The 25,189-nt window shown below is 53.1% G+C and overlaps 1 protein-coding gene across 3 annotated transcripts in view; it reads right to left on the bottom strand.

Annotated features, from left to right (window-relative positions):
- NFIA (nuclear factor I A) overlaps positions 1–25,189 on the bottom strand; it is a 238,476-nt gene that overhangs the window by 69,667 nt on the left and 143,620 nt on the right. For 2 of the 3 annotated variants that reach the window (XM_029046505.1, XM_029046504.1), the window contains exon 3: positions 12,213–12,278. The exons of the other annotated variant lie outside the window; for it this stretch is intronic. In XM_029046505.1, the coding sequence (XP_028902338.1) occupies positions 12,213–12,278 (66 nt within the window). The remainder of the gene's footprint in view (positions 1–12,212; positions 12,279–25,189) is intronic. 3 annotated transcript variants of the gene reach the window in all.

The following is a 25,189-nucleotide window of genomic DNA, read 5'->3' on the forward strand; positions in this document are numbered from 1 at the left end:
GGCTTGGTCTATGATTTTATTCTCACCCTTCCCAAGATCCTAGGTAATCCGGTTTACATTCTCCGAGAACTATGACGCTGCGAAACCCCGGATGTCCACTGGCTAGCAGTGTGGCCTAGTGGAGAGAGAGCCCGGGCCTGGGAGTCAGAAGGACCTGGGTTCTAATCCGGGCTCTGCCACCTGCCTGCTTTGTGACCTTGAGCAAGTCAGATAACGTCTCCGGGCCTCGGTTTCCTCAATTGTAAAGTGGGGATTCCTGTATCCCTTCAACTGAGACTGTGAGTCCCACATGAGACTGACCTAATTAACCTGTACCTACCCTAGGACTTAAAACAGTGTTCAACACATAGTAAGTGCGTAACAAAACACATTTTTTAAAAAATGCCCTCTGCCAATGGGGAAAATGATGGGAAGAGGCCCACACTTATGAACGTGTTTTTACTCTTACAAAACACTAAGAGAATTAGAGAAGAAGAAAATAATCACGTATCTCTACTGCCCTCCACTTCAAGGTCAGGTACCCCTTGTTTGAGATGGGATTTACTGAGTTTCATATCTCACAGACACCGTTTTTTGCCATGTGCTTAGTACAGTTTTTTGTACAGTACAGTACAGTTTTTTGCCACGCGCTTAGAGAAGCGGCGTGGCTCAGTGGAAAGAGGAAAGGCTTGGGAGTCAGAGGTCATGAGTTCGAATCCCTGCTCTGCCACTTGTCAGCTGTGTGACTGTGGGCGATTCACTTGACTTCTCTGGGCCTCAGTTCCCTCATCTGTAAAATGGGGATTAACTGTGAGCCTCACGCGGGACAACCCGATTACCCAGTATCTCTCCCAGCGCTTAGAACAGTGCTCGGCACATAGTAAGCGCTTAACAAATACCAACATTATTATTATTTACAGTGTTTGGCACACAGTAAGTGCTCAATAAATGCCTTTGATTGATTTGCAGAAACAGATTCTGCCCTGAACTTCAAGGCCCGCAGAGCACTTCTCTCTGCCCTCTGGCCGGCCCCCACCTTTGAAGGAAGCCCCAGGAAATTCTGGTCTATACATTAGCCACCCTAGCCACGGCGTGTCAGCTCACTGGGGGGTGGGGGGTGGCGGATGGGGAGACACTTTAAGACTTTAATGTCTTGTAATACGATTCAAGCGTGACTCCCCCCTCAGTCTGTTTTTTTTGTTGTTGTTTTTTTAATTTCCTTGAGCCGAAGGGGAGTGCCTGGAGGAGAAAAGGGCCAATATCTGACCACGGGAATCAGCATAACCTTTTAACGGAGGCGGCGGTCACGGGCGGCTGACCTCTGACCCGGAGAGATTATGTGGGATTTCAATGACAACAGCTGGCAGGGAGCGTGGCTGAATGAGAAGCCCAGATCTGAGTCCTGGCAACTAACGGTGGCCCAGCCCCTGCTCAGACCAGAGTTTGATTAGAAAAACTTTCCAGCTCGGCGCTTAATAGAATGTGAGGATGAAATGGTTCTTTTCTTCACTCTCCCCACAGTGAACAGCTTCCCTCACAGGCTGGGGGTCTCCATTGCCTCACCCGCATAGTCTCTGGCATCCTAAGGCCAGTCGGACAGTCCGAGTCCCTCCTGTCCTGCTGGCGGACTGGGAGAGCGGTGTATGGCAGCGTGGCTCACTGGAAAGAGCATGGGCTTTGGAGTCAGAGATCATGGGTTCGAATCCAGGCTCTGCCACTTGTCGGCTGTGTGACTTTGGGCAAGTCACTTAACTTCTCTGTGCCTCAGTTACCTCATCTGTAAAATGGGGATTAAGACTGTGAGCCCCACGTGGGACAACCTGATTCCCTTGTGTCTACCCCAGCGCTTAGAACAGTGCTCTGCACATAGTAAGCGCTTAACAAATACCAACATTATTATTATTATTCTTATGGCACAGTGTCCGGGCCAACCTGCCTTGTACCTCATTCATTCGTTCATTCAATCGTATTTATTGAGCGCTTAGTGTGTGAAGAGTACTGGACTAAGCCAGGGGAGATGCATATCTGCCTGACTCATGCCTCCTCACCTCTTAAGTCAACTGAGTGTGCTACCCTAGGCAGCGTGGCCAAGTGGAAAGAACACAGGCCTGGGAATCAGAGGAACTGGATGCTACTCCCAGCTCCATCCCCAACCCGCTGCGTCTCTCTGGCTGATTCTGTTCCTTTCTCTGGGCTTCAGTTTCCCCACCCTTACAACAGGTTTGAGCTCCCCGCCCTCTATCCCAGCGGACGGCATAGGGTAGGTGCGGAAGAGGTCCGACCTACCAACAAGACAGAACCAGCTTCTGATCGGCCCGAGGACGTTCTCCATTCAGAAGCCAGGGAGCCAGAGTCAGGGCCCCCCGGCCGCGGGCTCTCATCCCCCTTCCCGGCCTTCCAGTTGCTTTCACTTCCAACCTCCCTGCAGAAAAGCAGAGATCTGGGGAAGGGGGAGAGGTCGGTCGGACCCCGGCCGCCCACGTTAGTGCATCCAGCCAGAGGCCTCCGGAATGGGAGGCTGAGGGAGAAAGTGGCTTCGGTCTTTGAGGAGCTGCTTCGCGGTTAACCTCCGCCCGGCTGGCGTGGGTCCAAGTATTCTTGGGTTCTTTCTCCTCGGCCGTCCCTTGGCCCGACTTGTCCTCGTGTTTATTTCTCGTAGGGTAACTGCCCTCTTTCTCGCCTTCTTCCCTTGACACCGAACTCTCCTCCTCCCTGCCCTGACTTTTTTGGCTTCTGTCTCCCTGGGGCCTGAGACTCAAAATTATTATTATTATTATTATTAACATTAGTATTATAATAATAATTGTGGTATTTGTTAGTCAGTTAATTGTATTTATTGAGCGCTTACTGTGTGCACAGCTGAAGCTCATCGTGAGCAGGAAATGTACCTGTTTATTGTTGAATTGTACTCTCCTAAGCGCTTGGTACAGTGATCTGCACACAGTAAGCGCTCAATAAATATGACTGACTGACTGACTGAATAATAATAAATATAATAATTGTGGTATTTGTTCAGTGCACACTGTGTGGACTGTACTAAGCACTGTGGGGTAGATCATCGGGTCCCACCCGGGAGCCCTAAGTGGGAAGGAGGAACAGGAATTGAACCTCCATTTTGCAGATGAGGGAACCGCCGCCCAGAGAAGTGAAGTGATGTGCCTGAGATCAACCAGTGGATGAGTGGCGGAGCCGGGATTAGAACCCAGATCCTCCGAATCCCCAATCCGGGCTCTTGCCACTAGGCCACGCTGCTTTCCGGGGAAATGACCGGTGAGCTCCGACGGCTCGCCGGGGACCCCGTTGGGAAGGATCTGAAGGACAGGGCTGCCGGGTCACAATCCAAATCCCCCCCAAAATGAGAATCACGAGAGGGGAGTGAGGAGGGCCGGTGGGGAGGGAGCGTAATCTCAAGCGCACGCTTGGGTTTTGCCGAAATGAAAAGTCCCGAGGCCTCGGAGAAAAGGCGGGCCTTCCCTTGTCACCCCTAACTCCGCCGCGGGCCCCACGGAGCGTTGGATTTTGATAAGGTCTAACTCAAAGGGTTACCACGGATCAAGCCGAAAAAACAAAAGCACAACATCCCGTTGAGGGAGGGTTCTCCCCAAAGCGCCACATGTTTTGTCTTCTATCGGGGCTCGGCGGGGAATTTCCGGAGGGAAACACTGGCTTCCTTCTCTCTGAACTTTCTCTCCTCCAGGCTGAACCTTCCACTGAGTCAGTCTTTGCCTCGGCCGCCGGCCTCGGCAGAAGGCCCGCCGAAACCACAGAGAACTTGCACTTTGGAAGGCGGGGGTGAGCAATAAGCAGACAGAACGGCTTAGGAAATGCGGTTTCCTCCTTCCAGATTCCGATTCTTTCTGGCAGAGAAGGGTCGACAAGGAAACCAGAGGAGAGAAGCAGAGAGGCCTAGTGACAAGAGCAACGGCCTGGGAATCAGAAGGACCTGGATTCTAATCCCGGCTCCGCCACTTGTCTGCTGTGTGACCCTGGGCAAGTCTCTTCACTTCTCACTTCTCTCCTACAACCCAGCCTGCACATTTTGCTCCTCTAGTGCTAACCGTCTCACTGTGCCTCGATCGCGCCTGTCACGCCGCCAACCACAAGCTCATGTCCTGCTTCTGGCGAGGAACTCCCTCCCTCCTCAAATATGACAGACAGTCTCCCCTCCTTCAAAGCCTTATTAAAGGCATATCTCCTCCAAGAGGCCTTCCCAGACTAAGCCCCACTTTTCCTCTTCTCTCACTCCCTTCCTCATCGCCCTGACTTGCTCCCTTTGCTCTCCCCCACTTCCAGCCCCACAGCACTCACGCACATATCTGTCATTTAATTTATCTGTATTAATGTCTGTCTCCCCCCTGCCACTGTTGCGGAATGAGGGGCCGGAGCACCACCACAGCACCCCTCAGTAGCAGCTGTCAATCAGGAGGACCCTGCAGCCATCAGAATCCCTCCGGCTCAACGCCACATCCCCCAAACAGCCACACCCCCCAAACAGAATGCTTTGTCTGTTCCGGTTCCCACTGAGCGCACCTGCTAACACCAACCCGCCCACCACCTCCGGCTGACAAACGGGTCTCTTTAGGGTTTCTGAGCCACCCTCCCTAGGGTGTTGCCCTACTGTTTAAACATCAGCTCACTTCGCATTCATTCCTTTGTATATATTGAGTGCTTGCTCTATGCAAAGCACTGTACTAAGCAATCGAGGGAGTACGGTACAGCATTCCCTGCTCACAAGGAGCTCACATTCCACATCTCCTCCTTCTTCATAGCTGTAAATTGTCTTGGGGTCCGTCTCCTGCTGTTAGATGTACGCAAAGGCACTTACTGTCATCTCCCTAGTGCTCGCCACAGTGCTCTGCACCCAGCGGGTGCTCGAGCAATACTACAGAACGTGCCGGAAGCGGAGCCCAGAATGGGCATGGATGCCTCAAATCCACTTTGTCTACTGTTTGTGCCAAACCAAGTCTGGGTTTCCCTCTAACATTCTCACCCCGTCCCTTTTCTCACCCACAGTCCTCTGCCCAATCAATCAATCGTATGTACTAAGTGCTCACTGTGTGCAGAGCACTGTACTGTATGCAGAAGCACAGCATAACAGAGTCGGTAGACATGTTTCCTGCCCTCGAGGAGCTTACAATGTAGAGGGGAAGACAATGTAGAGGGGAAAAAATAATAAATGTGGGGCTGAGGAAGGAGTAAATAAAGGGTGTCAATCCAAGTTCAAGGATGACGCAGAAGGGAGTGGGAGAAGAGGAAATGAGGATTTAGTCAGGGAAGGTCTCTTGGAGGAGATGTGCTTTTAATACGGCTCTGAAGGAGGGGAGATTGATCGTCTGATACGATATCGTCTGTTGGACATGAAGAGGGAGGGCGTTCCAGACCAGTGGCAGGATGCGGGCGAGAGTTCGGCGGTGAGATAGATGAAATTGAGGTACAGTGAGTAGGTTGGCATTAGAGGAGTGAAGTGTGCGGGTTGTGTTGGAGTAGGAAAGGAGGGAGATAAGGTGTGTGGAGGGGCCCGATGACTGGGCGCTTTAAAGCCAGGGGTGAAGAGTTTCTGTTTAACGCGGAGGTGGATGGGCAACCACTGGAGGAGAGGGGAAACATGGCCTGAACGTTTCTGCAGAAAAATGATCCGGGCAGCAGAGTGAAGTATGGACTGGAGTGGGGAGAGACAGGAGGCAGGGAAGTCAGCAAGGAGGCTGAAGCGATAATCAAGGCGGGATAGGAGAAGTGCTTGGATGGAGCAGAAAGGGCAGATTGTAGCGTTGTGAAGGTTGAAACGACAGGATTTGGTGACATTAAATATACGGGTTTAATGAGAGAGATGAGTCGATGATAACATCAAGGTTAGGGGCTTGTGAGACAGGAAGGATGGTGGTGCTGTCTACAGGGACGGTAAAGTCATAGGGAAAGACAGGGGTTGGGTGAGAAGATAAGGTCTGTTTTGGACATGTTAAGTTTGAGGTGACGGCAAGACATCCGAGTAGAGATGTCTTGAAGGCAGGAGGAAATGTGAGACTGCAGAGAGGGAGAGAGATCAGGGCTGGAGATGGAGATTTGGGAATCATCCGCATAGAAGAAGGTGGTTGAAGCCACTTGGACGAACAAGTTCTCCAAGGGAGTGGGTGTCCTTCCACCCCTCAAATGCCCCTCCCCAATTTCACCCCTGTTCCCTTCCCCGTCCAGGCTCCCCTCCCAACGCACACCGATTCCCACTGGCCGGAAATGACCCTCGGCATCGTACAAGCCCTGCTCCTCTCAGCTTTGAACGTTCGCTTCACGTTTGGCTCTTCCCTCCCAGGCCTGCTCGCAGAGGAATTGCTTTTTGGGAGTGTGTGGCTCAGGAAAGGGTGACAGAACCAGAGGAAAAGGAGGAAGAGGATTAGGAAGAGGAGAGAGGAGGATACCAGAAGGACACGGCGTTCAGTGAGGCCCCTTGCACGTATGGCTGGAAATCGAGGGCCCGGTGGACGGCGCCAAAAGTCTCTCCCCAACATGCCCCCTTCGCTCCCGGCTCAGACATGCACCTTTCCTCCAACGAAATGGGTGCTATCTTTGGAAGCACCATCTCCTCAGATCACAGAATTCCTGGTAGGAATGCCGGTGCCATCCCGACGAGAAGCCCATTACCACCTGAAAGTTCGACTGGCCGGTTCCGCTGAGGATGAGGACAGCCGGGACCGGGGCTGGCTCAGTCCGCGAGGCGGAGTGGCAACTTGGAATCGAGCGGCAGTGGTAGGAGAAAGAATATTTACTAAGCACTCTGTGAAAAGCACTGCACTAACCTCTGGGAAAGAAGAAGAATGGATGGAATGGAGGACACACAGCGTTTGGCCCCTAAAGGGCTCACGATCTGGAGTGTCCCACTGAAAAACCAATGATTTATTCTCATTTCTCGACGTGGATATTCAACTTATGTCCACCTCTCCCGTTAGGGTGCAAACGTCCGGTGGGGAGGGAACCCGCCTTGAGCAACTAGGTCCTAGTACGGTTCTCGGCACATAGTAAGCGCTCAGGGAATCTGATTGCTCGATTGAGCTTTCCGTAGCGCATAATAATAATTGTGCTTTTGTTAAGCACTACCAGTATGCCAGGAACTGTTCTAAGCACTGCAGTAGGTACAAGATAATCGGGTTGGACACAGTCCTTGTCCCACACAGGGCTCACAGTCTTAATCCCCATTTTACAGATGAGGGAACTGAGGCACAGAGAAGTGAAGTGTCTTGCCCAAGGTCACATGGCAGGCACATGGCAGATCTCAATGAATATGATTGATTGATTGTGCTTGGTATAGGGAATTTCAGCCCCAGTAGTGATAGTTGACAGAAGGGTACAGCCCGATCCAGCCCCAGCTCGATCGATCCTCGTTTTGCGGGGGGAATTGCAGGTGGGCATCTCACTGGTGGGGTCTCGGTCACCGCCCCTCACTTCCCCCGCCCGGGGGATGGAGAAGAAGTATTATCAATCAGTGGTATTTACTGAGCGCTTCCCGTGAGCAAGACACTATATTAAGCGCTCATTAATAGTCGGGGCACTTGTCCAACGTCCACTGGATGCAGGATACTGTACCGAGCACCTGGGGAAGTACAACAGAAGCACAAGAGAGGTGCCCTACCCTCAAGGAGTTTACAATCTACTGCCCTACTAGGTTTTCCATCACTTCTAGTGTCTATCTCCAATGGTCTGGGTCCTCGAATGCTAAGATTTTTACTGATGCCGACCGTGGGTCAAGCACTCCGCTAAACCCTGGGACCGACATGAGCTAATCAGATGAGGCACCGACTCATCTGGCAGAATCGGGCCCAGGGAGGACTGGATGGCCAGCACTCGGCAGCCTCGCGGAAGACACGCGGCTTCGGATCAGCTGTTCTTCCGATCCGGAGACCCGGGGGACCACTCCCCAAACCCCCGCTCAGTCACTTCCTTCCATTTCAGTCAGTCGGCGTGGCTGGGATCCACTCCCTAGATGTCGTTCACACAACGGAGACGACGCACAGAACGCCACGGGCCCTACTCCACAAATACCGCCCCGTGAGCCGACCACCTCAGCCTCAAGATTTTCCCACACCGGCCGCTCAGCCCTCGGGGGGAATCTCCGGCGGGAGCCGGGCATTTATGAAGTCCCTCTAGACCGTAAGCCCGTTGTGGGCAGGGATTGTCTCTCTCGATTGCTGTATCGTACTTTCCGAGCACTTAGTATGGTTCTCTGCACACAGTAAGTGCTCACCGGCCAGGCGAGGCCATTTGGGGAAAGGTGCCGTCCACTTTTCCCTCTCCTCCGCTGCTTAGGGTCCCAAGGGGGAGCGGGAACAGGAGGAGCGGAGCGGGAGAAGGGGAAATTACAGATTCCTGGGCTGGGGCGGAAACAGCTGCATCCACTTTAGGTAGAGTCCCGTGGCCTAGATTCTGGGGTTGGATAATGCAGGGCGCTCGCATTCGCCACTCTGCTCTCCACGGTTTATTGGGGGGTGGGGTTGGGGAAAGTGGGGCAACACTCGTTTCCTATTCCCGCTACCCCGGCTCGGAGCCGGGACAGAGGGGAAAACCCTTTTAACTTTGGGAGGAAGGGGCGGGAGAGATTTCCACCGGGTCTACGGGTCCTGGTGTGTTTTCCACTCCCGCTTCTTCTTTTTTTTTAAAATGGCATTTTTTAACGCTTACTATGTGCCAGGCACTGTACTAACCGCTGGGGTATAGACAAGTTAATCAGGATGGACACAGACCCCGTCCCACGTAGAGCTCAGAGTCTTAATCCCCACTTTTCAGATGAGGTAACTGAAGCTCAGAGAAGTAAAGTGACTTGGCCTAGGTCACGCAGCAGACTAGTGACTTTCGCTGAAGTCTGGGCCCGGTGCTCTGCCGGCAAATGGCACCAGAGGAAACAGCGGTCACCAGGCAACCATGACTTCCCCACTGCCGGCAAGAGTCATGGGTCGAGCTAGCCGGTCCTCCGTGGGGCTGGGGGATTGTCTGAGGGGGTCGCGGAGGAGGTAGGGAGGCGGGCGTCAGCTTGGAGAACGATAGGAATCGCTGCTTTCACCTCCCTGGGTCTCAGTTCCCTTACCTTTAAAATGGGCATAAAACACGGGTTAACCCTCCATTTTAGACTGCGAGCGCCACGTAGAACTGGGACGTTGTTATCTCATATCCAGCCCGACAATCAGCACGGTGCTTAGTACATAGGCTCAATCCCTCTAGTTTGTTATACGTGTCCTCAGGGATTTTGCTTTAAATCGGCTCCTATTACATAGTGACTTTTAAACACTGAGAAGCAGCGTGGCTTAGTGGAAAGAGCACGGGCTTGGGAGTCAGGGGACATGGGTTCTAATCGCGCCTCTGCCACTTGTCTGCTGTGTGACCTTGGGCAAATCACTTAACTTCTCTGGCCCTCAGTGACCTCATCTGTAAAATGGGGGTTAAAAAGTGTGAGCCCTACGTGGGACAACCTGATTACACTGTATCTACCCAGACCTTAGAATAGTGCTTGGCACATAGTAAGCGCTCAATAAATACTACTGAAGGAATGAACATAGCAAGCACTTTAGAAATACCACAATCATCAAACACTGGCGATTGGTTCCCTTTGCCACGCCAACGAAGAACTGACAGCACGATTTCCACCCCACCCCATCCGTCAGCCGCCTGAAACAGTTCTCCCGACGGGGCACCATCACGTTACAACCTGAAATATTCCTCCTGACGGGGCACCGTCACGTTTCAACCAGCTCAGAGCCGTGTTAAAATAACTGTCCCTGTTTTCCCGGTGCATTCTATCTCGACTGCACGATGAGTAGGCACGCCTTCCGGCAGATACAGCTGCATCCGTTCACTCCTACAACTGGAGGAGTTTTAGTCCGTTCGACCTGGGCCACCACCGCGCTTCGCTGTAAGTCCCCGGCTCCGACGACGGGGTCCCGGAACGAGGAACGCCCCCCGACCAACCACCATCCCCGGGTCAGTTGCACGGGCCCAACCCGACGAGTCCGCTCCTACGACCTCAGACTCGCCTCGGCGTGACCGCCGGCGACCGTGCCAGGCCTCCGGCAGACCGAATGAGTAAGTCACACTCTTCCGTGGTCCACTGGTCTACCTCAGAGAAAAGCCACAAGAGAAGCCCCGAGCAATTTTACAACCAACCAGACGGACTCAGGCTTCTGACCAAGGCCACCTTGAAAGCCAAGAGGGAGTTGTCGACTACATTACGGTGGTTAGTAAGCACTTCCTAGGTACGAAGCATCGTGCTAAACGCTCGGGCAAATACAACATAACCAGAGCAGAAACCATCCCAGTTCCACTTGGGGTTCCCAGTCTACAGTACTTAGTAAGGTGCCGCAGCACTTAATACAGTGCCGGGCACATAGTAAGCGCTCAACAAACACCACGATAATCATTACTATTATTAAAATGGAGGGCAAACCACGTTTTACCCCCATTTTACAGATAAGGGAACTGAGGCCCAGAGAGGCGAAATGACATGCCTAAGATCCCAGTCAGTCAATCTCATTTACTGAGCACTTACTGTATGCGCAGCACTGTGCAAAGAACTTGGGAGAGAACAATATGACAATATAGGAGACACGTTTCCTGTCCACAACGAGCTTATATCCCCATGCAAGCGAGGGGCAGAGCAGCGATTTAGAACGCAAGTTTCCTGACTTCCACGATGTCTCCTGTGCTGCCATGATGGTTGCTCTTTGTGTTTCAGTTTCCTCATCTGTAAAACGGGGATAAGGCAACTACTCTCCCTGCTCTTAGATGGCCCACCCTGCGTGGGCCTGGGACTGTCTGATCTTTTACCTCCCTAAGAGATTTACCCAGCGCTTGGCAGAGAGGAAATGCTTAACAAATACAATCATTATCACTTGGAAGAAGATGCCTCTGATGGCGTGTGTGTGTCTGCAAAGGCCAACCCGAGGCCAGAGTCCTGGCCGCACCATGTCCTCACACAGACTGTCCCGTGCTGTCACGAGGGGAAATGACCACGGACCAATGGGACCAAATGGCCGTAGAGGCTTTCGTGGGGTGAGGGCCCGGCTCCCGGGGACAGCTGGGTGTTGCGTGAGCCGACCCCGGGAAACCTCGCCAGCCGAGGGAGATCACGAGGAGGCCCCGGAGGCTCGCTGGTAGTCCCGCCCAGTCCCGGCCCACGAGATGGCTTCACACCCACCTCTCGATACACAGGGCCCCATAAAATACGGCAGGGTGGGAGGAGGAAGGGCGTGCGAACGGAAGATGAGAGAAAGTGGGGGTTGACTTTGGACTGCTTTTTCCCTCCATTCTCTCTCCCTGCTCTGCTCCCGGGATGGAGGTGAATACAAGGGGCAGAGGATCGAGGGGACCTGTATAGAGCAAGGAGGATTGGGGATATGGCGGAAGCCGCCACCTTCACCCACTCCCATTCCATCCTGAGCCCCCCAAACACGGAAGAGGTCGTGACCCCAAACGTCACACCTCCAGAGCGGCGGCGGGAGGCGGGTCGGCCCGGCGAGACCCTCAGCCTCCGTGAACCTCGGTCTCCAGTCGCTCCCCACCTCCCGGGGATGTTGAGAGGACAGATTGAGGTGATGGCATGAAGGTGCTCAGGGAAAAATCCAATCGAGGGATACAGATTTTGACCCCAAGGCCCTCGGACAGCCCGGGGCCGTATTCTCCCTACCCCGAAGGCTGAGGTCTCCAGGCGGAGGCCGCCCTGAGGGGGCAGCTCAGAAACTTGGCCAATTTGGAAGTTTTGTGCCCCGCAGGCTTTCACGGATCGCCTGTAATCCACAGGAACGCGGCGCCTCGGGGAGGACACCGACGCCGAGGGTGAAATTCAAATTCAAAACGAGGCTGTTTCTTGCCCCCCCCACCCGGTTTGGTCCAGTCTTGCCTCAAAACCAGTCGTTTCTCCGCAGCCTCGATCAGAGTCCCCCTCCCCCCGGGCCCGTTCCAACAATGTCCCCCGCTTTGGCGGAGGCTCCGCCTGACTCCGTAATGAACTCCTGGGAGGTCGGGAGCGTCGACCGGCCTTTCCCGCCCCCCCCACCCCGTGCCGCTCTGAACTCAGGAGACGGGGCCGGGGGCGAGACGGCCAGCGTATCCGTAACAACGGCCACCGGGGAGACAAGAAGCCACCATGGCTCCAGCCCTCCGGGAGCGGGGGCGGGAGGGCGGGAGGGGGTCCGGGCGGCTGGTGGACTGATGGATTTGGGGCATAAGGAGAAGCGGAGGCAGCTGAGGGTGAAGCTTACCATTTTCTGGCTGGTCCTTGATATCCGCCTCACTTGCCTGGCTGGGGCTCTCAGACTGACTTGAATCTGAAAAAGAGAAAATACAGCCCAACATTACGGGGTCCGTCTGGGACGGGGGATCACGGGAGCCGACCTCCCTCACTGGGGGGACCCCACCTGTGGGCTTCGGCCCAGGAGCTCGCCATTCTGGACCTCTCTTCTCCCGGGAAGACATTCACGAAACTCCCCGGATCTCCTCCACTGCGGCCACTGTGCCTCCCGGGCCCCGGCGGGGAGTTGAGTCGCGAAGGGACAGACGGGGAATGTCCTGGAGACTCCCAACGCCTCACAAAGACTTGGGAAACTCAGGATTGACCCAATCTGTACCCCAAGGATGGAGGAGGGATTGGTCGTGTCCACCCGGAAAGAGGATGGGGAGCTGGTGGTGGGGTTCGGCGGGGAGGCCTGAGCGTCTCAACAAACACACGTCACGGCCTCCGAAAAACGCTCTCCCACCTTCCTTGAAACAACAGGACAACACGGGAGGATCATCTCCAAAATACATTCTATCTGCGATCAAAATAGATTTGTTTCTTCCCATACGTTTTCACGGCGACTTTTTCTGTTTAAAAAGCTCTTCTAAGCACACGCTGACTTTCACCCACCACCCTAATTCAGTTTACTCTTTCTTCCCCTAAGATCCTGCCTTCCAGACCAAAATCTGAAAGACACGATTGATTTCCGGGGACCTGTTTTTGGTTATTTACAATCTCCAAAAGACAAGGGGAGAGGTCACGGTTTGAGGCAGATATTTCTTCTCGGGAAAGCACCGACAGGCTAAAATTTAGAAAGGGCAGATTTTGGACACCTAGCGTTTTCAAAGATCCGAAACGGTTCACTTGAGAGTTCTGAGACGCCTTTAGCCAGAGAAACCCAAATCCCGACTTAACCTTGACTTGGCTGGGTTTAAGGTCGCCCGTCTGAAACCTGACTGCTTTTCGGAGAGAAGTCGATGCCAGATCCCAAAGGTCGTGACACGGAACTGTGATTAAATCGAAAAATCTTACTTCTGTTGCAAGGGTGTGGAACGTTCCCCCACCCCCGCCTTGCTTTTCTTTGAGGTATTAATACCACAGAAAGAGGCAGCCCCGCTGATGACCTGAAGTCAAGCAATGCAAATTTATTGCTTTAAAAAGGCTCCCTGCTTTTAAGCAAATGAAGATTTTAATTACAGAAAAGTACTACAAAGGAAATGCCTATTTTAAATATTCAGATTTTTTTAAAAAACCTGGTGTGAACTATAGAGCTCATCCTAAAGGACACTTCTGTATACATTAAAAAACAACAACAACAACATAATAATAAAAGATGAGCAAACTGCAATCTGGTTTCCAAGTCGACAGGGGTGAAACTCCTGAACTATTTTGCAATACGATTTGGGGATGAATAAATATGGAAGAGTTACAGAAACTTTCAATCACTGCTCCCGCCTCCACTAAAAAAAAAACAAACCCAAAAAACTTGAACTTATAAAGATGACTCTGAAGTTTTCAACGCAGGGGAAGGGGGCGTTACGAACTAGCTTGTGATTTGCATCACTGAGCCGGCCTGGTCAAGGTTCCCGGCCGACCCGCGTCGGAGGGAAGAACTGCCCGGGTCGGGTGGACGGCCCGCGGTTCTGACTTCTGTTCCCTTGCTGTCCACGTCCTGCCCAACGCTTTATCACGTGACCCGCATCAGGGTCACTGTTTACGCGGACAACGAGATGCCCCTTCTCCCCTCCCCGAACTCCCGGAGGTCTCCGCTGCCCCTAAAATGTAGTTATCATTTTTCTAGGATTAGTCGCAACTGATCCTTTGGTGTGAGCCGTCTCAACCTTGTCCAGGTGCTTCAGAAACAATAGAAAGATGACCGCCCCCTTCCCCGGGGCCCCTCTGTGATTTCCCCCACCCCCGCGGCACCCGATTTCGGGTGTGAGGGCCCCCAGAAGCGGAGCGCTGGTGCAGGGAATGGACACGATGAAGGCACCGGGCCAGGATGTTTGCAGGCAGACGGCGGGCGGGGAGGATCCCGCTTCCTGCGTTTTATCCGGGAGCCCTGAAATCCAAACGGGTGGGAGGCCTGGATCTTTTTCATCCAAAACAAAGGCTCACCAGACAGGCGGGGAAAACCCGACCCAACGTGGAGGATGTGGGGGGTCTTCCTCTTTTTTATTTCCCCTCTCCCCGGAGGCCCTTTCCTTTGGATATAAAATAGGGTGGGGGCTGAAGGAGATGACAGTCTCCCCGAGTGGCGCGAGCCCAGCCGAAGAGACCCCGGCCCTGACTAGGACCGCGAGAGGTGGACCCGTGCCGCCGAGCAAATAGCGGCCAAACGACCAGCCCGGGGCATAAATTAATTTCTGCCCATACATAATTGATAGAAATGAAAGATCTCTTTCATAAGCATTTGCATCGGATCGATAAAATCCCTCTCTCCAGGAGAGGTGGACACTGCATTTCCTCCCTCCCTCCCTGCACATGGCCCGGTCTAACTGACCGCCACTTTTCAGGATGCAAGGCGCCCTTGGGTGGGCGAGTTGGTCGTGCCGTGGCCGTGCCTGTAGGCGAGGGAGGCTGCCACCCAGGTCATCGGGGGCACTGGGGCGTATTCGTTCATTCGCTCATTCAGTCGATTGTATTTATTGAGCGTTTACCGTGTGCAGAGCACTGTGCTACGCACTTGGGGAGAGGATAATCTAACAGTAAACAGACGCATTCCCTGATAACAATGAGCTTACAGTCTAGAGGGGGAGATAGACGTTATTAGAAATAAATAAATGACAGGTATGGGCACGAGTGGTGTGGGGCTGGGACGGGGGATGAGTAAAAGGAGCAAGTCAGGGCGATTCAGAAGGTAGTGGGAGAAGAGGAAAGGGGGTGCTAAGTCAGGGAAGGCCTCTTGGAGGAAAGGCACCTAAAATAAGGCACGAGGAGGTTAAATCGGGGGGGTTCCTCTTGACCCCACAGCCCGGGGACGCACCACAGCTGTGGAGGGAGGGAGGGGGGGCGGGCAAGGGGAGCCAGCTAATCCACTGTCGCCACGTGAGTGATGGGGTGATGGGGCGGATTGAAATAACTTCAGATGGGGCTGGAAACATTTTAGGGAGGAAGTGCATTAAGGGCTCTCTCCATTTAGTTCTCATCCAGGGACCGGTTTTGTTTTTGTTTAAGGAAGCTTTGACTTCCCCCTAACCTTGAGAGACGCTGGGCTTCTTTTGGGTTTTTAAAAAATTTATGAACAGAAATTTAAACCTCAAAGAGACGGTGAGTGTGTAGGAGGGTGGACCGGGGCTCTTAATTGAACTCGTTGCCATCTCTCTGGGCATTTTGACGGCGCCCATCGCAATAGACCTGGGATGCTCAGACATAGATATTTCATTATCAATATAATCACCGGGGAAGGGTATGAAAAAATTTTTAAAAGATCTTAATGCAGTGCTATGATCCCGGACATTCCTAATTGGATCCCCACCCGGCACGGAGCCACTGTGGGTCTCCCTCCCTCGTCTCCGGGGTTACATCTCTGCTCGTCTGGTCTATTCACGGGGGGGGGGGCCTGTGAACTGGGGGCGGGGGGATGCACCTGTGAGCAGGGGGCTGGGGTACCCGGGAGAAGCTGACTGACGGAGACCTCCTGGAAGCACGCAGACTGGACCGCGGGAGTCATGTTTTGGGGGGATTTTACGTCCCGGGCACCATTTTGTGCCCGCCCGTCCGGGTCATAAAAAAGCAGACACGATGATGGCAGACACCGCTCCTCTCCTGAGCCACGCTCTCTCTTTTTTAAAAATGGTATTTGTTAAGCCCTTACTACATGCCAGGCAGTGTGTTAAGTGCTGGGGTAGATACAAACTAACTGGATTGAACAGAGTCCCACGGGGGGCTCACAGTCTTAGTCCCCATTTGAGAAGTGAGGTAATTGAGGCCCCGAGAATATCCGCCGTCCAGCTAATCTGGCACCCAAATCACACAGCAGAGAAGTGGCGGAGCTGCGAGTGGAACTCAGGTCATCTGACTACCAGGCCGGGGCTCTTTCCACTAGGCCACACTGCTTCTCTTGCCAAAGGGTAATCTTACTGAAGTGTCTGTCCCCCCTGCTACAGTGTAAATTGCTTAAGGGCAGGGATCACAGCCCCCCTAATTTAACCTTCCTCTCCCACAGTGGGAGGTCCAAACTATACTAAAGGCGTGAGGAATATCTATCTCTTTGACTTGAAGGGTGGCCAGATGCAGGAAGAGTTTCTCAGAGATAAAAATTATGGTATTTATCAAGCGCTTACTAAGTCTAGGCCTTGTACTAAGCGCTGGCAGAGGAGGCTCTGCTTTAGGAAAGAACAGACAACGTGTCTAGACTGCCAGCTCGTTGTGAGCAGGGAATGTGTCTATTTATTGTTATGTTGTAACTCTCCCAAGCGCTTAGTTCAGTCCTCTGCACACAATAGGCTCTCACTGAATGTAACTGAGTGAGTGACTGACTGACTGACTAACTGTTGTACTGCTCTCTCTCAAGAACTCAGAAAAGGTCTCTGCACATGGTCATCGCTCAATAAATACCATAGAGCGATTGACTTATCCCCTTGCCCGCAATGGTTTAGGGGTTGGTTAATGGTAATAGTCAATAATCAGGGCATCGTTTAGAAAAGCAATGTGGCCTAGTAGAAGGAGTCCGGACCTGGGAGTCAGAGGACCTGTGTTCTAATCCCGACTGCCGCTTGTCTGCTGCTGTATGGCCTTGGACAACTCACTTGACGTCTCTGGGCCTTGGCTCCCTCAACTACAAAATAGAGATTCAATACCTGTACGCCCTCCTACTTAGACTGGAGGCCCCATGGGGCTCTGATGACCTTGCATATACCCCAGAGATTAGTACAGTGCTTGGCCCACAGACGGCACTTAGCAAATACCACAATTATTAAGCGCCTACTACATGCCCAACATGAGACCTAAGCATCGGATCCAAGACCATCAGGTTGGACAAAGTCCCTATCCTGCAGAGGACTTGCCGTCTAAGAGGGACGGAGAGCAGGCGATCTTATCCCCATTTGAGCGATGAGGAAACTGAGGCCCAGAGCGGTTAATCGGCTTGCATAGGAAGCTGTCGGGCGACCGGGGTGGGATTAGAACCCAAACCTCCTGACTCCCAGTGGCACGAACTCAGGCTCTGCTGACAGCCTGTTTCGATACACAGTAAGCGCTCAATAAATACTATTGAATGAATGAATGAATTTATTGAGCACTTATGGTGTGCAAAGCACTGTACTAAACACTTAGGAGAATAGCCTCACCAAATCGCTCTCTCCGTGAGCCCAGATTCCAGGGGGTCCCTGCAAGTGCCCATCTTTCCCCACCTCCGACCTAACTGCATCCCGGTTTTCCGAGGCACAACATTCTTGTGGCCCAACTCAAAGTCTGAAAATCTCCCAGGATAGCTAATCGTTGATTCTGGCCACACTTTCGAAGCCAGCCGAGTCAAGGCGTTCCTTTAATAATGTGTGCGATTCAGGTATCTCCCTCAAAAACCCGCCCAGGGACACACACACCCAGATCCACGGCCCTCCAGAAAACATGCACGACAAAGACACCTGAAAAAGATGGCACATGGGCCGACGGATCCTGGCTCCGACCAGCCACAATGCACGTCTCTCCTGGTCGGGGCCTTCCTCAACGTCTGGCATGGAATGCCAGAACCTGGAAAGTTCCCCTGACTGCTCGCTTCAGTTTAGATACTAGATTGATCACATTTATTGAGTGCTTTCTGCATGCAGAACTCGGTACTAAGAGCTTAAGATAAGCCTTGCAAGCAGTGGGTTGTGTGCGGGTTGGAGGTGTACTCCGGGGTGAGCCTCTCTGAATGAAGGGTTCGTCGGGAATGTGACCTCCCTCTGCCCCTGGAGCCTTGGAAAATTGCCACACATACGTGTTCCTTGAGCACGTGACAAAGGCGGGGAAGAGAGAACCCAGGAGAGAGAAAGAGCAATGGATGGGGGGGGGGGCGGGGAAGCAGACGGGAATAACGAAGACAGGGTTCTTCCCTCTCCGTGGGTGGGAAAGAGACCCTAACGGAAACTGCTCCACCTTGAAAATCTTCTCTAGTGTCCTAGAGGCCAGAGCACAAGGCCCAGGAGCCAGGAGGCCACTGGCCGACTATGTGACCCTGAGCGAGGCACTTCACCTCTCCGGGCATCACTTTCCTCCTCTGTAAAATGAGGCCGAGACCCCTGCTCTCCCTCCACCTTAGACCACGGGCACCATGTGGGACGGGGACCGTGCCCGATTTGATTATCCGGTACGTACCCCAAACATCACCATATAGTAAGGCGCTTAAGAGAGGCCCTCATCATTATCACTACAATTATTCTAACGTGTCGAAGCACTCAAGAGCTCCAGAAGCATCACCTTCCAACCATCGTCACGTCAGGTGCTTTCCAGAGAACCACACTCAAGACGGCGGGCCCACTTGAGGCCTGTAGCTCGGCTTTCTCCGGCTCGAGAGCCCCACCGACCCCTTTCCTGAGCTGGGCGGCTCCGCGTTCCACCTCGGGAGAAACGCGGGTCGCCCTGGCCTCCCCGCGGCCCGTCCGCCTTGTCGGACGGCCCCGGATCGGGCAGCCGGGCGGGGTGAGGAGTGACTCAACCATCCTAGCGCCTCGTCAGAGACGTGTTGCTTGTCCACGTGCGCGCCGAGCTCGGGGGACGGGGCGTATTTTTCACGAGTCGAGGATAAAATAAGCCCGGCTCCGCTCCCGTCGAGTCGTGCCAGCGGGAGAAGATTCGCGTTCGCAGCTGGGCAGAATCACAACTCGGTCTCTAGACTCTCGTCTTCGCGCGGCGCGGCGGCTGCCGGTGACGGCGCACTACTTTGGGATTTTAGCTCGCCTCCTTGCAGGAGGGTTACAGAGCACAGTCACACCCGAGATGGGTCCTTCGCGGATGAGATGTCTCTTGCCGTCTTCAAAGCCGTCCGCCAGCCTCGACTAGAAAAATCTCTGCAGAGAGACGGCAGGTTTTCCCTCCTTTTCTCGGTGGAATGAAATGCGAGCCAAGTCCTTGTACTGCATGGAACCCTCCCAAGTGCTCAGTATAGTGCTTGGTGCACGGTGAGCGCTCAATAAATAGCACCGATTGACGACATGCAAGCGGTGGTGCATGAGTGAGTCTGGCAAGTCACCGGAATGCACACAAGAGGTCAAAGTTTAGGAGTAAAGTGCTCAATAATATCCTTCGTTGATAGATTATCAGGCCAGACCCCCCCCCCCCACCCCCCGCCGCCCCCACCATCCCCGGCACAAAGTACAGTGCCTGGCTCTGCTTGCGTGCTCAACAAATGCCACCATTAATATTGATTTTATGAAGCTCAGTGGTTAGAGCCCGGGCCTGGGACTAAAAGGACCTGATTTCCAATCCCCGCTCCACCACGTCTGCTGTGCAACCTTGGGCAAAGTCACTTAACTTCCCTGAGCTTCCGTTACCTCATCTTAAATTGGGGATTAAGACCGTGAGTGAGCCCCATGTGGGACGGGGACTGTGTCCAACCTGATTACCTTGTATCTACCCCAGCGCTTAGAACAGCGCACATTGTCAGCGCTTAACAAGTACCATAATAATAATAATACTAATAATTAAGACCCCTTAGCCTTTCAAATAATCCCCGCGGACACCCCATCGGAGTATCTCCAAACCTCTCGTCCAATTCCAAAATAAATCTCCAATGTACTGGGGACTTGTCCCGCTCCTTCTGTCGGAGCGAGGTTCGTCGTGATCTGCCGTCCAAGCTCTCCCTGCCAAGTTAGCGTCCCAAACCGCTACCCTTGAACCAAAGAGCACGGCCAACCTCGGCCCCACGCAGAGTACACCGCCTCGAGATTCGGCAGAGGAGATCTCCGAAGCGCGAGCCCGCTTCTACAGAAGAAGGGTCTTAATTCCCGGATTCTGGGAGAGAGATTATCGCTGATAATGGAAATGGAAATCACAGCTTGCTGTTGTTTATTCTAGACAGACATTTGTGCGTTAAGTCTGTTTATCAGGCAACACTTTGTCTAAGCCAGGAAGTAGTCGGCCTTGGGTGATGAGATGTAGAGATGTGCGCAAATGGCGTTCCCGTGAGCCTTTGCCCCGAACTGCTTGTGCCGACGGTAATAATAACATTAAAAAAATAATAAAAAAATAAATTCCTCGTGGCTTCCCGAGTGAGAGGGCTGACGGACGGCCTCGGTGGAGACTGGATGCAGACGAGGCTTGAAGAGCCTCAATGAGACCAAACATGTGTTCTGTCTGGGGCTCTTTATTCTGTGTATTACATCTGTTTATCAGGCAACACTGTCTGGGTAGCCGGGCTTTGTAACCTGTACGTGAAGAAAATAGGCAACCGGGCGAGCTGACGGAGAACTTTGTCTGGGGTAAACTCCCTCCCCGCCTCTCCCCCAACCCCAACCTCCTGTTACTTCAGGGGTCACAAGCAACTGGCAGCTCCCCAAGTCCCTGTAAGGGGAAAAAGCAAAACTTGGGAAAGCAAAAATGCAAAATTTGCCCGCCCCCCCCCCCCCAAAGCCCCACCGTAAATAGTCGGTCCTTTGTTCTCTGTAGGTTCCACAACGGACACGCTGGGATCATGTGACAAAACACGGCGTTTTCCAGAACCTCTAAGGGCCGATCCGAAAAGGCAGAAGCGAGACACTTTTTCCCCCCGGCCTGGCTTCCGAGGGCCCGCGCGGGGAACTCTGAATTTCAACCGGGAGCATTCCCCGGATTAGCCCCGGTGGCTTCTAGCCTGGCTCCACGGGGCCACGGACCCCGTTTCCTCCCGAAATCCCCAGCCCCGGATTTTCCAGCCTTCCGGAACAGATCCCCTTTTCCCTTTCCGTGGGCCCCGACCGAGGTTGATGGCAACCGTTTCCTTCCTTTCCCCTTCTTTTCGGGGTTTTCCAGGGGATCGGGAAAATCGCGGCCCAGAGGACCTCAAATGGGGGTTCTGCTCTTCTTCCTAGACAAAATAAACACTTTGGGATTTTACTTGTTTGTATTCTCCTCAGCGGTGCCGTATGCATCAGCGGTGAAAAACAAAGAAACTTTTTAGCCGCTCAGACAAAATGCCAACGCTTCCCCAAACAACCGGGGAAGACCGGGGTGGGCCGGGGTGGGTATGGGGGGCCGGGGGTAGAGGTCGGGGGGGTTGAGGGGGAGCGCGGGAGCCCGGCGGGCCGTGAATGCCGCTGAAACATTCAGAAAGTCCGGCCGTCCATTCAATACCGGGCCGGTAGCCCTAATCCGCCCAGACTCCCCTTGCTAATTAAATATGCATTGGTACAGTTCTGATCGATGCGAGCCTCGGCTCGGATGACACACCTGCAAAATCTCCAGTCTGGAGCTCGGAGGAAAAGGAAAATACGGTCTGTCTCCTTATCTTTGTTTTCAAAGGCTCTCAATTTCTGTGCTTAGATATCTAATTTAATTCTCTCACCCCTCAGCAAACTGGATTAAGAAAGTCAATACTGTCTTTGTGCATCGCAGGAACACACAGCTTTCCTTTCATTCAATTTAGCCGTGACCTTTAGACAAAGATAATGACGACGTGAGGGAAGGCCCGAGGAAGACACCCCGGGAGACAGGCCTCCTTCCCCAGGGCGATGCCAGCGTAGCGGAATTTAGTGGGGGAGGACCCGGCGGGAGTGGGAGGGGGGTGGACGGTCGCCGGCCGCCACGGAAGAGGTGGAAACGAGAAGGGATGGATTCGACCGCAAATGAAATGGAACCAAGTCCTCTAAGGGGCGGGGAGGGGGTCCCCCGGGACCCAGGGAGTGACTCGGAGCGTCCCCACCTTCCCTCCCTCCCCAGCCCCCAAGGAGGGTCAGCGATGGGCACGGAGGAGCTACCGGAGCGGGGGGCAGGGGCTGGGGCAGAGAGGGGTGGTCCCCGAATTCCGGGCTGCCAGGCGGAACTCGGAGTCCTCCGGGGGACGACCCTGTCACAGCCGCCGAATGACAGAGCCAGGATCAGAACCCAGATCCTCCGACTCCCAGGTCCGTGCTGTATCCACTAGATAGTCTGAATCGAATGAGTGGTTACCTGTTGGGTCTATAATCTCTGTGACTCTTCCTGTCTGCCTCCTCGTTGGAGTGTAAACTCTCTGTGGGCAAGGAACGGGCCTCGAGCTTCTGTTGTAAACTCCAAGTTCTCAGTGCAGCGCTCAATAAATATCAATTCTTCTAGTACTAATATTACGACTATTACAATGGCTACTACTATTATTATTAATAAACACTATTCTTCGCCTATGACTCCTAGCGGCACGGCGTGGTGGATAGAGCCCGGGGCCTGGGAGTCAGCAGGTCATGGGTTCTGATCCTGACTCCGCCACTTGTCTGCTGGGTGACCTCAGGCAAGTCACTTCACTTCCCCGGGCCTCTCTCACCTCATCTGTAAAACGGGAAGGGAGACCGTGAGCCTCCAGTGGATACAGTCCCCGTGCCTGTATCCACCTCAGCGCTTAGTACAGTGCCCGGCACACAGTAAGCGCTTAACAAATGCCACCATTATTCTTAATATTATTATTATTCCCAATACTCCCACTACTGAGCACAACCTCCCCAACTCTTAGCCCTGCAAGCTAAAGAGGATGGAAAGGTATCACAGAGAGCAACTGATCTTTAGAGATCAAATTGTTTCCGGGATGGGGAAATGGAAAACACGTGTATGGAGGCAGCGGACTCGAAGAGAATTCCACCTAGAGGTTAGTTCAAAGCGCTGACTTTCACACCGTTAATTAAAGACACTTCACCCGGCTCTGGCTGCTAGGAAACCTGGGTCTGTGAGGCAGAGTGGGGTCTGGGGGAGAGGGCAGGCCGGGAGACCCCCAGCTATCTGATTTCAATCCTCTCAGGGCTCCGAGCGGGCCCGGTGTGATTGCGTTTTAAGCCTCCATTTCTATTTTCGGAGGAAAAGGGAGCGTGGAGCACCAGAAATCTGAATCTGGAACAGCGCACGACGCTGATGGCTTTAGAAAGCGCCTGGCAAACCCCCCCACTATTCATGGCCACCATCTGCTTTTTGGCACGCGGTGAAAACTGCTAGCAGCAATTTCTTTTTTTTTTTCCTTCCCCCTTTCGAAAATGCCCTGGATCGCTTTGTTGCGAAAAGGAGAAACAACCTTTGGTTGGTGGGGAGGGGTTTCCCCCGCTCGAGTTTTGTCTGTGGCCGCGACACCCACGTTTCCTCGTCCTCCCGATCTTCCCCTCCCGGCCCGTCACGCGGCCTCCATTGCCCCTGAACCTGGAGAGCGATCACCGGGCTGAGACCGGAGAAGACCCCGGCAGACTTGTGAACCGGCCAGAGAGAAAATCCTCGAGGGAGGCGCAGATCATTTCGGAAGACGCGCGCAAATCGATGTATTTTTCCCCTGAACTGCAGGGCTGCTCTAAATCGGAAAATCGGTGCAGAGTGGCTAAGAAAGGGAAAAGAGCGATGAAGACAGGGGCCTCGTCGCTCCCGGGCCTGCTGAGACTCATTCATTTATGCAATCGCATTTTTTGAACGCTTACTGTGCGCAGAGCACTGTACTAAGTGCTTGGGAGAGTACAATATAATAATGATTCATTCTTTCCTTCAGTCCTATTTACTGAGTGCTCACTGTGTGCACAGCACTATACTAAGTGCTTGGGAGAGTACAATATAATAATAATGATTCATTCTTTCCTTCACTCGTATTAATTGAGCGCTTACTGTGTGCAGAGCACTGAATACTAAGCACTTAGGAGACTACAATACAACAGTAAACAGACATATTTTCTGCCCACAACGAGCCAATGATTGTATTTGTTAAATGTTTACTATGTTCCAGGCACTAAGCACGGGGGTGGATACAAGCAAATCAAGTTGGACACATCCCTGTCTCACATGGGGCTCACAGTTTCGATCCCCATTTTACAGATGAGATAACAGAGGCACAGAGAAGTGAAGTGACTTGCCCAGGGTCACACAGCAGGCAAGTGGTGGAGCTGGGATTAGAACTCACGACCTTCTAACTCCCAGGCTTCTGCTCTATCCATTACGCCATGCTGCTATGAATTGATTAGATTTGATCCAGGGAATGACTGGTCTGCAACTCCAAAGTGCACTTAACCCTCGGTTCTTTCTGTGATAAACACCATGAACGGGGGGTTTCCCCGACTTTCATAATTTTTTTAAATGGTATTTTTTAAGTGCTTAGTATGTGCCAGTCACTGAACTAGGGTTGGGGTAGATCCAAGCTAATCGGATTGACCACAGTCCCTGACCCGCATGGGGCTCTGAGGGATGAGGGTACTGAGGCACAGAGAAGTCAAGTGACATGCCCAAGACCACAAAGCGATTGCATGGTAGAGCAGGGATTAAAGCAGGGATTAAGTCAGATCCTTCTGACTCCCAGACCCTTACTCTATCCGCTAGGCCACGTCAATTTGCCGAGAGATTTCCACGTGCCCGGGAGAGGGGAAATTTCTGTGCGCCTTCTGAGGTCTAAAGTGCCCTGGCAAGTCACTTAACAGCCCTCTGCCTCAGTTTCCTCCCCCGCAAAATGGGGAATCCAACACCTGATCTCTTTAACTCTGAGCCACGTGTGAGGCAGGGACTGTGTCCCATCTGATCATCTTGTATCTGTGCCAGCCCTTAGTACAATGCTTGGCACCTAGTAAGCATTTAGAAAATACCCCAATTATTATTATTGCTATTGTTAATACTAATAACAACGACATCTATAATCATAAAAAAAACGGGGGACTCGTCCACCACCTCTCTGGATCCGCTGTTTCGAAGGACCCGGGTTCGATTCCGTTTGCGCAACACAAGCTACCTGGTCAGGATAAAACCGGCCAAGTGGCCATCCTGGGCTCCCTCCCATCTACCCTCCTGGGCCTACTCAGTTACCCTGACACTCTTGCTCGGAGCACCTGGAGCCCTGGGGGTTTTCCTCCTCCTCCACCTCTC

Source organism: Ornithorhynchus anatinus, chromosome 18 (genome assembly GCF_004115215.2).
Source record: "Ornithorhynchus anatinus isolate Pmale09 chromosome 18, mOrnAna1.pri.v4, whole genome shotgun sequence".
Lineage (NCBI taxonomy): Eukaryota > Metazoa > Chordata > Mammalia > Monotremata > Ornithorhynchidae > Ornithorhynchus > Ornithorhynchus anatinus.